Below are 14,586 nucleotides of genomic sequence, written 5' to 3' on the forward strand. Positions count from 1 at the left end.
GTATTGTCTGCTTCACTCTCCTTGGTATACAGTACTAAATATCCGTTTAGGAAAGAGTGTACAGTACATGAAGATATTTCATCAGCCAAAGCATTTGTAGAGAATTTCTATTAACACAAGGCAGTAAAGTTAAGAGTAGTTAAGTCACCAGTGAAATTCTGGCTGCAGTCATTCCGAGTAACTTCCCAATCTAAAATGACACTTGCAGACATTTATATTTAATTTAATAATGTAGTCTATTGGTAGTCTTGCAAGTACTGTAAACATTGTTTATAAATCACTGTCATTATTTCAAAGAAAACATTCTGGTATTTCACTTTGGCTGTAAAGTACTTATGCTGCCTAACCTTTGAGCTAAAATTTAAAAATCAGTAAAAGGACTGATTTAACTATTTAAGATACAAAAACTGGCAACAGGTCTCTGCAAGACCTGTCACCAGCTTTCAGTCAAGTTGTGCCGACTTCCTGAGACGTGATTTTGTTCAAGCCATCAACACTGCATGTGATCAAGCATTCCATTTCTCTCTGATCATGACTAGTGTTAACATTACTGGGGGTCAGCCTGTGTTGCCCTATGACCACCACACACATCTGCTCTGAAGGTCTGCAGGCCTCCTCAATGAGCTGGGAGGAGAGTTGCACAAGAGCAGAAACCATGTCCTAGATAAGTTGACATACTAATTACCACGTAGCTGCCCAGGGAGGAGAGGACTGTGTGATGTGTTCCTAACAGCTTAGGCTGCTCAACTGATCCATTAGTTGATATATTACTTACAGCTCCTTGACAATTTTCTTGGGCTGTACCAACAATACTACCTTAGCTGGTAAGTCAGCTATACATTTTACGTATAAGTATTAACTTTGCGCAAATGTACAGGTAACAAATGATTTGACAATAATATGCATGAACATTTTCCCCTCCCTCCATCCCTCTTCTACCCACTCCTTCATCTTCCCATCCCTTCCATTTCATCTCCCCCTTCATCTTGCATTAAGATGAGGAGAGGACAGGGGATGTAATATATCTTTGCATGTATACATTATCTATCACTGTAACCATCTTCCCTACTCACTATCACTATCCTGAATGAATACAGTTCATTTTTATCAAGTAAATCATGAAAATGCACAGGTAAGTGGCAGGAACAGTTAAATTTTACTTTAGACTTCACAAAAATTGGATAGGAGTTGGGCTAGATGCTGATATTTCTTAGTGTGGCATTAAACCCAACACCAACCAGACTATGTTCATCCTATACTCTAGTCCATTCATTCTTAAAAGTTGTGAAAGGATAGCCCCAAGCATCTGGTGTTCAACCATAAACAAATTCTCTTATACTTGGCCAATTTTGTTCATATTTTGCAAGTGCAGTTTTATACACAAGAGTTGTGTGAGAAAAATATACCTATGATATACAAACAGTTCACTTCAATTTGAGAGTCAAACAGATTCAATTTAGATACCTTTTATTCTTAGTCTCAAGGACATTGGACGAAGATGGATCAGTGCTTTGTGGATTGTATGGAGGAGCGGCGATTTTTTCTAGTTTTCTAAGTATATTCCAACCTCGAACAGCTTCATTAAAATCAACATTCTCCTGAAATGAAGATACCACAAAGTAAAATATTTTCCATGAATAGATTCACAAAAATGAATGATATTATCTACCCACCATGAGAAACACCAAACCTTAAATACCATACCAGGTTACATGATTCACAGGTTTCTTCCTAAAAGTTATTACCAGAATCTGGCCCCCCTTCTATAAGAGACAATATAGAGTTTAGCCTCTTACCGAGTTATTTCAATAGAAGCAACTCCAGGGGAGTTGGGGAGTATTAGATCTCAACTGGTAGTTTGAAGTTTCTAAAGTGGGGAGCTCAGGGAGCTACCATGGACTACCTCCCAGAAAACAAACAAAAACAGAAAAAGACCTGGCAACAAGCATGTTAAATGGTATTACTTGCCAAACACTACCACGTTAAATAAATAGCTCGGTAGATAGAGCTTCAGCCTCACATGAGTGGGGTCCGTGGTTTGTCTCCCCTACAGCCCAGGTGAATGGACTACCATGTTGCTTCATTTCAAACATTTGGCCATGTCCTAGGCATCACGACAAGCTAGGTGGTTGACAGGCACCATTTCTGAACAACAATTTGCCTAATACAGTACTGACTTCACAGATGTACAACATCCTAAATATTACATATACATGTACAGAACTTTGATTAATAATTTAATGTTTAGAGACTTTTCATAGTACTGTATCAGGTTTATTTTAGAAGTAATAGCCAATATTAATTATTTGCTTTCATACTGCATTCTAATTAATATTTATTAATAAATAAAATATTAATTTTTGCTGCCGCAGGCCACAGCACTGCCCCCCTTCCCTCCATGCTGCCACAGGCCACAGCACTGGGCCCCCCCCCCTTCCCCCAGTGCTGCCACAGGCCACAGCACTGGCCCCCCCCCTTCCCCCATGCTGCCACAGGCCACAGCACTGGCCCCCCCCCTTCCCCCCGTGCTGCCGCAGGCCACAGCACTGCCCCCATGCTGTAATAAAAGCACCTACTTGGAAGACTGCAGAACCAGTGGACCAGCGGTAGTCTATGTCTTCAGCCAAATAGCTGGTAAGGGAGTAAATATTGTAGTGGCCAATGCCAGCTCTTTTGGCTGCCAAACCTGTCGTGTACACATCCTCCAAGAACAAGAATCTGGAAAACCACGAGATCATGTAACATATGACCAAAAAATATCATGTGCATTTGTTTCAACAACATTTATCAGTTGCACGACTTAAAAAGAAATCACTACTGCATTGGAAACAAAGTTATGTTTCAATAATATCCAAAAGATAATTTAATAATATCTTCATTGAAGATATTTTATTCTCTAGAATAATCGGGGATTGCCGAAGAGCTGAATATCATCTTCCTTCAACTGGACAAGTCATGTACAGTTTATCCATTAACACATCTCTAGTTGAAAAACAATTGAAGGAGAGCCCTACATATATTTTCTTGAAATATGGTAGAGCAATATGCAACAATTAGTCATATGATTAACTTAATTTAATCTTACTCAAACCCATTAAGGTATTAATGATCCAAGCATATTTCTATATTAATATAAATAAGACTATTAAAGTTAACAATTTTGTTTACACATTTGCTATATCATGTAAGCACTTATTATGCATGTACTATGTAAGGCCTTCAAGCTGCATTCTGGCAGGACGACATGCATGTACAGGTGCCACTGCAGGTGTCATGCAAGGTGTCTGGAAGTTACTGAAGACAATATCCATCCTGCTAGGACAAACCAGTACAGTAAGACTTGTTTACAAGTATAAAATCCCTTGATGAATCATGGTAACTTTGCTATTGCTCACCATTGTTATTTTTGCTCGTCTTAGCATCCCAATTGGTATTTAGTACCTTTTTTCCAATATCCTGCAACACAGATAGTGCTTAATAAGTCTTCCTGGCTTGGTGCCTTTTTACTTTTATAATTACAGTACTGTACTTATTTACAAGCATAAAAACTTAGGGCATCCAATGCCCATTATGTGCTTTTTGTAATCTTTCCCATTACCACTTACAGAATGGGTATGGGGTGCATAATTTAAAAAAAAAATCTGCGTCACTCTCCCGACTGCTAATATTAACAGCCACTGTTAACCCATGCTAACTACACTTTACCACCACTAGGTGGCAGCAGTTGCAGTGACCCAAATGTCTGGCCATCTAAGGACACCCTTCAGTATTTTGACAGTTTTTCCAGCTGGTGTCTCAATTTGTCTAGTACAATACTACATCAAGAGGTGAACAGCCAGTGGCTTTCTTTCCCTATACAACCAACTGGAGATGTTGGCCCTCTGTGAAGTTGTTTGGGGTAGGGGGGGGACCCTGTGCTGGGCACCAGAACTCAAGGGTATTGAGCTGCATTTGATAGGTAGTCATGTTCCCTAACTTGACAACAGCAGACTTACCTTGTTCTGCTAATGGCATCAAGAAGGGTGGGGACGATGGCTATTGGTACTAAGTATGATGGGCCAGCTACATATGATGGATATTCATGGTCTGGATATATATCTACTGGCATCGCCCACTTGCCCCATCTCACAACTGGGTCACAGTGTCTTACGTTTCCCAAGATGTTGACAGGATGTGGGTTGTATCGTAAGTATGCCAGAAGGAATTCTCGAAGTGCTATTGGATTGAGGATAACATCGTCGTCTATTTTAAGTATGAATGGGGTGTTAGGACAGTGCCGAGTGGCCCAAGTGAGGAGTGCTGTGGTTTTGTAACTGAGGTTCACGTAGGAGTCGATGAAGTTTGCCTGTATCATATCATGATGTTGCTCCGATTCTTCTATCAACATAGCCTGTTGGAAGATACAGTAATATAAATTGAGTGAAAGACATTTCAATCTCTTTAATGCACTTCAACTATCGTATGTTAGGATGTGCAAAAATGTTTGGTTACATTTATCATAATAATTTTCAAACGTTTTAAAACATTTTTTTTTAATTATATGCCATGTTAGCTGAAATTATTATTTTTCCATGAATCTATGTTAGAAGATAGTTGACAGAATCAGGCAGTTTCAATCAGCTTACTGGTATTGCATTAAACTATATATAACTGCACGGCAATTTTTTCTGATTACACATGATATGAAGTAATACATGACATAATATTCTATCGCCCAGGATGCCACCCACCATTCAAAAAGGACAGAACACTAGCAGGTGGGGTGATACTGTATGTGAAAGAGCATCTGGGATGCAACCAGGTGAGAGCTGGTCGGCCGAGCGGACAGCACACTGGACTTATGATCCTGTGGTCCCGGGTTCGATCCCGGGCGCCGGCGAGAAACAATGGGCAGAGTTTCTTTCACCCTATGCCCCTGTTACCTAGCAGTAAAATAGGTACCTGGGTGTTAGTCAGCTATCACGGGCTGCTTTCTGGGGGTGGAGGCCTGGTCGAGGACCGGGCCGCGGGGACACTAAAGCCCCGAAATCATCTCAAGATAACCTCAAGATCTCAAGATAACCAATGAGGAACTGAACACCACGGTGCTCCTCAGTCAGTATGGTGCAACATACTAACTCAAGATTATAGCAAAATGACCGTGGGAGTATGCTACAGGGCTGACACAGCAGCGGCAGAGGAAATTACAGATCTGCATAATTGTGATTAATGCGGCGTCTGAAACCCCAAACCCTAATAATGAGGGGATATAAACCACGAGACCATAGATTGGATCAACCTAACATAAGAAGCAGAAGGGTGAACAAATTTGTGTGACCTCGCGCAGGACTCCAGCCTCATACCGCATGTGGTAGAGCCCACACGTGGTAACAGTAAACTGGATCTTGTGCTAACAGAAGAGTTGTTAGCACACAATCGACTTGAGAATGGTCCAGAACGAACCGAAACGTCGTCATCACCTAGTGTGATGACATCACACCTTCACCTAGTGTGTGGTCTGGTCAACAGAAGAGTATGATTCATCAAATTCATGTGAGGGGAAACGCTCTCCCCCTCATGCAACCATCATATTTTAAGATGAACTACGAATATAGAAACCCACAAAGGTTAAATATGATGAATTTCTAGATTGCCAGCGAGGTGACTATCAATGAAAGAGAGGAACTGCGAACTATCTCCAGGAGGAAGCTGATGGGCGAACATGGCGCGGAAGCATCATGGCAAAATTTCAAGAAGGTCATCATGAAACTCGTTCAAAAATGTGCGCCGAAAAGAAAACCAAACAAGAAAGGGAACTAGATGGACGACACAGGTCGTGAAACAAGCGTTGGTAACCCAAGAGGAACCTCTGTAAAACTTATTAAATCCACGATGGACATCATTGATTATGAGTTATAACAAAAGGGCACTAAACTCTGCCACTCAAAATCAGATCAGCCAAAAGAACTTACGAAAGAATCCAAAACAAAGATCCAAAATCGTTCTATGACTATAAGATGTTTTAACAGTCAATGCAGTTTTAACGGGTTTAACGAGAAATGCCTCTGCATAACAAAGGCAGACAACAGGTATAATTGTTGTTGGGATCTTTTTATGTTACTGTTTTCGTTATTGGGACCTTTTACCGTTTTGTGATCTGTTACTTTGTCCTTTGTGTTATGACGGAGCCGAGTAGGTACCTCGTCTCCGTCAGTTTAGGTATTTTTCCTACGGGACGAGACTGGTAATGGGCGAGGTCCAGGACTGCACCTGCACGAATTTATAATTTTCATGAATAAGTTCACCAAATGCCGATTAGGGTGGTATAGGAACTATGCAGTTGGGTGCTTCGATAATCGTTTTTTTCGGAATTAGCAATCAAAATGTGTCAGTCACCTGTTTACATTATGCATGAAATCCCACCCCTTAACCACATTTCTACTTCCACAACGAAACCATCAACACAGCTCTCTTAAGTAACTCACCTGCTGCTTTGGATCCTGTACTTCTCCCACCACAAACAAGGGTTTGACTCCCGTGTCCTGGGCCAGGGATGGGTGGCCCCAGGTGCGCCTGACGAACTGACGCCGGAGCCGGTTCTCGACCGCCGTCACCACCGCCGCCAGCACCAGCGGCGGCTCCCGGCAAGCCTCCTCCGACATCTTGAACCTCACTTGGCCTGGGTAAGGGTTTACTACCTCGCCCTCAACACGAGACTGCGTCTACAAGAGTAAAGGGCACTCAAAGGCCGTCAGAGGTGCTCAAAATGGAATGTTTCAGTAGCTTCGCTCTCAGTGGATTAGCTAATACGCATTTGAGTACATACATTGTTTGTATCAAGACTTTATAAGGATATCAAACGGTAACTGTTGGTAAACTCACAATGTAGTGCGGGTTCCAGGACGCCAAGACCTGGCGCCAGCCTCCATGCGCCTCGGGGCGGCGGACGACACGACCAGTACGGGAGGTGTGGCCACGGCCGCCTCTTGGTAGCCGCAAGAGACCATTGTACAAGACCATCACATACCAAATGGCCAGTAATGCAACAACCAAGAATTTTCTCGGAGAACTCTTCAGAAAACCAGCCATTCACCTGTGAGGATGAGGGAGCCGAGTCATAATTGTTTTTTCATATAAATTGTTACAAAATATTCAATAGGATATATACAAATCTTGGCGTGTAATTTATGCATTCTTTCTGAAGTTATTAACGCGCGTAGCAATTCGTTACTATTACTTACGAGTTTGGTTTGCCTAAATTACATACTTTATTACATGTAAAATACACAGGAAACCTGTGATCATGTCTTCACACAACAAAATCTCTATCTAGTGTGGACTGATAATGGTGTCTGGACCTCCATAACTCTTGCAGAGTTTGTTGGGCGCCATGACCACCAGTTGATAACTTATAGTTAATATAAACAACTAAATTGTCTGGCGGAGAAGCAATACAAGTTACGAACCTTACATATTTGCCACACGCACGCCACACGCACGCCACACGCACGCACACACACACACACACACACACACACACACACACACACACACACACACACACACACACACACACACACACACACACACACACACACACACACACACGTCTAAAGATTCTGCCAGATCATAAAACCAAGCAATTGATCACCACTTATTATAACGCGACATAAAAACAGTTCGCTAGAAGACGCTGCTGTTTGCTCTTAGCTGTTGATGGTTTGTGTTCACGGCCGGTCCCCAGTCACGTGGAGGCAACCCTGGGTGTTGTAGGGTGTTGTCCCTAACACTCTTCCCTCCTCCCGCCTCCCGGTCGCTTCGTCTATTTATTTTATTTTATATACAAACACGAGTATTTACATTCTTGCACAGCCACTAGCACGCGTAGCGTTTCGGGCAAATCCTTAATTCTATGTTCCCCGGAATACGACCCGCCAAATTGTTTCTGGTACCCATTTTACTGTTTGGTAAACAGAGGCTACAGTTAAGGATTGGCGCCCGGTCAATCCTCCCCGGCCAGGATACGAACCCAAGACAAAACGCTCGCGAAACGCCAGGCAAGTCTTATCTTAGAGCTCACCCCGATTGAGCACCTCGACTGAGCTCTCAGAGTGAGCACCGTGCAAGGAAGAAATTTGGTGGAGGGAGCACCCACGCTCGCGCTAAAAGTTTGGGAACGTATAGCAGAAGGTGGTAATGGAGTGTTCAGTAATCAGTAGGTTTACTCGACACTGTCATCGACTGAAAACAAATTATATATATTATATATAATGTGTATAAATAATAACAGAAAGAGAGAGAGAGAGAGAGAGAGAGAGAGCGCGGAAGGGGGGGAGGGGGGGCTAGATGGAAAGAGTTGTCAAATGACAGTCCAAGAGCGATCTCTCAATGGAAATCAAAAGCAAGAAAACTTTCATCATGAAGAGTTGAATTCAAAGTCTGGTGGTCTCTGGCTTACACCTTTTATGCAGTTAATATTATAACTCATTATGTAAACAAAATTAAAAAAACTACACAAAAGGGGGGGGGGGGGGGAGGATGAAGGAGATGGGAATACTGAAAAGAATATGTGAAAGCCTACTATATTCTCTTCCCCCCCCCCCATCACTTCCCCTCCCTGTGTCGTACATTCTCCTCTCAAAGGCCTCCTGTCTCTTTTATATTATATATATATATATATATATATATATATATATATATATATATATATATATATATATATATATATATATATATATATATATATGTCGTACCTAATAGCCAGAACGCACTTCTCAGCCTACTATTCAAGGCCCGATTTGCCTAATAAGCCAAGTTTTCATGAATTAATGTTTTTTCGTCTACCTAACCTCACCTAGCTTTTTTTGGCTACCTAACCTAACCTTACCTATAAATATAGGTTAGGTTAGGTTAGGTAGGGTTGGTTAGGTTCGGTCATATATCTACGTTAATTTTAACTCCAATAAAAAAAAATTGACCTCATACATAATGAAATGGGTAGCTTTATCATTTCATAAGAAAAAAATTAGAAAAAATATATTAATTCAGGAAAACTTGGCTTATAAGGCAAATCGGGCCTTGAATAGTAGGCCAAAAAGTGAGTTCTGGCTACTAGGTACGACATATATATATATATATATATATATATATATATATATATATATAAATATACACCCATTATAAATATATATATATATACACAACATTCATACAACAAAAATTGATCTTCAGTGTGCAGAACGACAGTGAAAATTGAAAAGCTAACAACTAAAGCGCTTTCAGTTTATTTATTTATATACAAGAATGTACATTGGGGGGCTAACAGAGAACATAGAAATTAAGTTGAATTTACATTCTTGTAAAGCCCACTAGCACGCATAGCGTTTCCGGCAAAACGTCCGGCTCCAAGCGTTTATCAGTAGCTGAACTGACCGGTTCAACCTACTGATGAGTATGTACAGTATATCTATGTTCTACTACACCTGTCCCCCGACAAAAAGATCTATTATAAAACCCTTTTCAAAAGGTCAAAACCCTTCCCCCCCCCCCCGAAGTGGCAAGGGGAGTGAATGGGGACAAAAAATTACATACTGCTAGGCTACGGCTAGTAAGGGTAGGTTTGGTAAAGGTAGCGTCCGGTTAGGTAAAGTAAATTAACCTGGTCGACGCAGGTTCGAATCCTCGTCACAGCCCTTGTGGATTTGTTCACATTGAAATTGAAATAAGTTTATCGAGTTAAAATACATACAAAGGCGTGAGTTAACTCAAGCTATTCTCACCCCGTTCAGTACATCGTGTTAATACATACATAGACACACATCACAAGCAATAAACGTATTACGGAACATTCTGAGAGATAAACACACACATTTCCTTGTTCATATTGTCTATTCTTAACTCTGAGTATGTCTCCACTCCCCAGTACTGTGTATATTGGGGGTACTCTTAACCCCTAAAGTGCAATGACCGGAGGAGTGCTGTGTATTCAGCCCTCAAAAGCCTGACGCCAGATAAACCGTCCGTGGCTCCCTGCATGACGCCATTACTAAACACATACTTTATCACCTGTTCCGTCCAAGCTTTAAAATGCGTCGCTTGTTATTGATTGTAGTTAATAAGGCCGCCAAACTGACCCGTTAAACCGATTGTTTTACATTACTCACGAGTACTCGCTGGCTTGGGAAGTGCATTAGTCAATTCTTTCCCAGTCTCGGCTGCCACACACGTCCACGGAAATTAAATGATACAATTATTTTGAAAAAGTTCTGCGAGATTTCACCACTCAACAAAGTAAAATTTATATATTTAATTTGTATATATTGCAGTATACATTGTGTATATCTTGAGATTATCTTGAGATGATTTCGGGGCTTTAGTGTCCCCGCGGCCCGGTCTTCGACCAGGCCTCCACCCCCATGAAGCAGCCCGTGACAGCTGACTAACACCCAGGTACCTATTTACTGCTAGGTAACAGGGGCATCAGGGGAGAAAAACATTTTACCCATTTGTCTCCGCCTCCACCGGGGATCGAACCCGGAACCTCAGGACTACGAATCCGAAGCGCTGTCCACCCAGCTGTCAGGCGCCCTAACAGGTGATCAATGACGCATTATAAAAGAGGTCCATAAGCCCAAAAGTCGAAATTTCAGCTCCGCTCCTGTGCCAGGTAAGTCCATCACGGGCTCACCATAGCCCGTGCTACTTGGCACTTTTAGTTCCCACTAGCTGAATCTTAAACAACAACAACCCCTAAAGTCGGCATTACGGGCTCACCATAGCCCGTGCTACATGGACACTTCGTTCTGAGCAGCTAAATCTAAAACAACAAACAGCCCTAAATTCGCATTATTTGTCCTGAATGGTGGTGGTGGTGGTGGTGGTGGTGGGGGGTCGTATCGTGTGTGCTAATAGGTGGTGAATACTTCCGAGTGGTGTGTATGAGTGAGGAAAGTGGTGGTGACGTTAGGTGCCGGTCTGTCACATGTCTGGCAGGGGTCTATCACATGTCTGACAGGGGTCTATCACATTTTCCGATATTGCTTAATGGCCGCTGTGTTTGCCTTGTGGAGAAACTTTGTCAATGAATGTTCAAAGCCACTCCCGGTGATTTATTTTGTATTCGCTGTAGTTTTGTATGGTAAAGCGGGTTTTTGGGGGGTAGGGTGGGTGTGTGTACTCCTAGTTGTGCAAGCGGGGGAGGGGGGGGGGTTGAGTTTGGGCTCTTTGGCCCCGCCTCTCAACTGTCAATCAACTGGTGTACAGATTCTGGAACCTACTGGGTTCTATTAAATATACACTTGAAACTGTGTATGGAGTTAGCCTCCACCACATCACTGTCCAATGCATTCCATCTCTTAACTACTCTGCCAATTAAAAAATGATTTGTAATGTCTCTGTGGCTCATTTGGGTACTAAGTTTCCACCCGTGAGTGAGTGAGTGAGTATTCACTATTTGCGTTTACTTTGTGTCTGCAGGATCGAGCTATTGGCGCTTAGACCTCGCCTTTCTAACCAACCTATTTTTCCCTATTATATCTACTACATATAGTTCTCACACAAAAAAATATATATATAAAAATAGTAGTAACAGTTGATTGCCAGTTGAAAGGCGGGCCGAAAGAGCAAAGCTCAACCCCCGCAAGCACAACTAGGTGAATACAAAGGAAGCAGCCCGTAGCAGCCGTCTTAACTCGCAAGTATCCGTTTACTGCTAGATGAACAGGTGCATCAGGGTGAAAAACTGTACCCATATGTTTCCGCATCCGCCGGGGATCGAACCCGGGCCATTAGGACTACGACTCCCGAGCGCTGCTCACTCTGCCGCGAGGACCCCCTCGCGTTGATGTGTGACTGATCAGACTCCTGACAAATTTCATACTAAACCAATTAACGTAAATTACCTTTCAAAGTCAATACCTTGCGTGGCACTGGCCCGCACGCAATACCTCTAGCAGTCAGGGTGCCGAGTCCCCGGCGACACTCGGGTAAGTAATTTCTACTTCTTTGATTTGACAGAACTTAGATTTTTCTAAGTAGTCTCTACACAAGTACACACAAAGCTAGGCAACAAGTATAAACACAATTCAAATACACAGTCTTAAGTAATTATCGAAGCCACCATCGACTCTTTCGGACTCTTTGTTTACCGAGGTTGTCTCGTTGCAGGAGCCCCTGGGGGGCAGTTCGTTGTTGCCTTTAACCTCGTTCTGACAGTTCCTGCGACGGCGCTAGAACCAATCGTATTGGCGTTTGCCTTTCCATTGGAGACTTTTGGCGCCGTGGAGAGGGGGGGGGGGACCTGCTGCATGGGTAACAGCTTCTCTCTGCGTATCAACCTGCCCTGGCTTTGCGCCCTGGAGAGCTCAACCAACCAACTCAGACCAACAACCAGAGCACAACTCTATAGTTTCCCCGAGACTGATGGATGCCTACTACTAACTACGTTGCAGCAGCTCATGCTGCAACCCGTCCTCGACTCAAGTCCATTACATCCAGCGGTCGACCCCACAGACGCATTCATAAATTTTAATATGCTGTTCATTCAAAACGGGAATTTTCTCAAGTATAAATTAATATTATAATATATTAGCATATTGTGCATATATAGGCATAGGTTAGGTTAGGTGTTTAGGTTCTGTTGGCGATTATTTGTATTTGTAGTACGTGGGTGAAGCATTTATAGCGTTGTGATTCTAACAAAATTCGTCAGTGAAACACTTGTTCCGGATATGTTCGAACGTCAGCAGTTGTGAGTCGTGTGTAACAACCCGTCCTCCAAACAAAGATCCAAAAGTGATTCCATGCACCCGCCAAACCCCCTGTTTATGAATGAAAAGCGGTTTACACACGACTCACAACTGCTGACGTTCGAACATATCCGGAACAAGTGTTTCACTGACGAATTTTGTTCGAACCACAACGCTGTAAATGCTTCACCCACGTACTACAAATACAAATAATCGCCAACAGAACCTAAACATCTAACCTAACCAGTGCCTAAATATGCACAATATGCTAATATAGAATAATATTAATTTATATTCGAGAAAATTCTGAATGAACAGCTTGTTCCAATTGATGAATGCGACTTTGGGGTCGACCGCTGGATGGAATAACCTTGGCGTGAGGACAGGCGGCATTGCAGTTAATTAGTTTGAAAACTATTTGAACTATTTTCTCGAGATATTTACAAAACGACACAATGTTCAATTTTGTTTTAATATTCGTGTGTGAGCGTTACAGTCAAAGCCACCAACACACTCCACGCTCCTCACGAATATTAATAAATGAAGAGTAAACATTGTAGCGATATGAGAGCAAACAATTAACCTCCACTTTAAAACAAGATACTTAAAATCGGCGATTTATGAATACACTAACAATTTACAGTCATGTGAAAGCTTAAATGACCTCAATTAACTTTTAAACTTGGTCGTTAAAATTAGCGGAGGCACAAGTCAACATGCAGGCAGCTAGCTGCTTGCTGCCCAAATTTAAGTAGTAACTACCTCACGTAACTACCAGTGTTAAGTGGCGATAATGAGACGTGAAATACTATTAATGGACAAGTAGATTTTTAGATAGTACGGTGCGAGGTAGGGGTTGTTGTTGTTGTTGTTTTAGATTTAGTTACTCAGAACGAAGTGTCCATGTAGCACGGGCTATGGTGAGCCCGTAAGAGGTAGGGGAACCTCGATATAATTATATATAAACCTCGATATGGCAGGGAACCTAGATATAAGCCTAAGTATAAATATACACCGGCTGCCTGTCCCCTAGAACAATAAATTTGCCTACCTTGTGGTGACTATTGGGGAGGATCAGAACACCTTAGAGTATGTTATCCTGAGAGTCAAGAGCCACTCAAAGTTATTCTGAGAATGAATAGGATCCCAATGGGAAGATAAGAACCTGCTCCCTAAGTGATCTTTGTCACAACAATCACGTCGATGACATTTGGCTCAATAAGATCTCCCTCTCTCTACAAAGGGGTAGAGCCCCCAGGACTGTGTCAACCCCTTGCCAGACACGCCAGTTATGATGCACGAGTTAAGACGTCACTACTATAGACACCGGAAAGGGTGGAGAAGGACGCCCATTCTTGGCCATATCCTCCTGGTTTCTGAAGTGTCCTCCAGGAGAGTATCTAAGCTACCAGCCCAAGTACTATCATTCAAAACCCAGCTCTTGTATACCCACTGGGTAGATATTCGAAGAAAGACAGCTGTCCCCCCTCCAAATGCGCCCAGAGGAGGGCGCAGAGCCCCCTCCCTCACCCCCCTATAAAAATATAAATCAACATCTATTGGCCCATGCAAGGGCCCAGCTGTTTACATCCACCTTAACTCGTGTCTATCACAATACCCGTCGCCTGAAGCACTCAAGTGATCCCACGTCAAATTGTTACCAGGCAGGTCGAGGAGGGAGAGCGGGACCAGACTCAATCCCCAGACAACCCGCTGGCCACGCCACGGTGTCGTGTTTGCTTCACCAGTATTTGCCCGAGTGCAAGAACAAAAAAAAAATAAAAAAAAAGAGTTAACGAGAGTGATTTGGTAAGTCACAGTAGAATTAAAATGTCTGTAAAAACACTACACCTGGAGTGCT

At 42.5% G+C, this 14,586-nt stretch overlaps 1 protein-coding gene across 1 annotated transcript in view; it reads right to left on the reverse strand.

Annotated features, from left to right (window-relative positions):
• Nucleotides 1–7,072, reverse strand: part of LOC123756797 (beta-1,3-galactosyltransferase 5) — an 8,866-nt gene extending 1,794 nt beyond the window's left edge. Inside the window, exons 1-5 of the mRNA XM_069331915.1 lie at nt 6,862–7,072; nt 6,465–6,701; nt 3,996–4,390; nt 2,577–2,718; nt 1,465–1,598 (exon numbers count right to left, since the gene is read on the reverse strand). Of these exons, the coding sequence (XP_069188016.1) occupies nt 1,465–1,598; nt 2,577–2,718; nt 3,996–4,390; nt 6,465–6,701; nt 6,862–7,068 (1,115 nt within the window). The 5' untranslated portion in view covers nt 7,069–7,072. The remainder of the gene's footprint in view (nt 1–1,464; nt 1,599–2,576; nt 2,719–3,995; nt 4,391–6,464; nt 6,702–6,861) is intronic.
• Nucleotides 7,073–14,586: the final 7,514 nt, after the last annotated feature.

Source organism: Procambarus clarkii, chromosome 26 (assembly GCF_040958095.1).
Source record: "Procambarus clarkii isolate CNS0578487 chromosome 26, FALCON_Pclarkii_2.0, whole genome shotgun sequence".
NCBI classification, from domain to species: domain Eukaryota; kingdom Metazoa; phylum Arthropoda; class Malacostraca; order Decapoda; family Cambaridae; genus Procambarus; species Procambarus clarkii.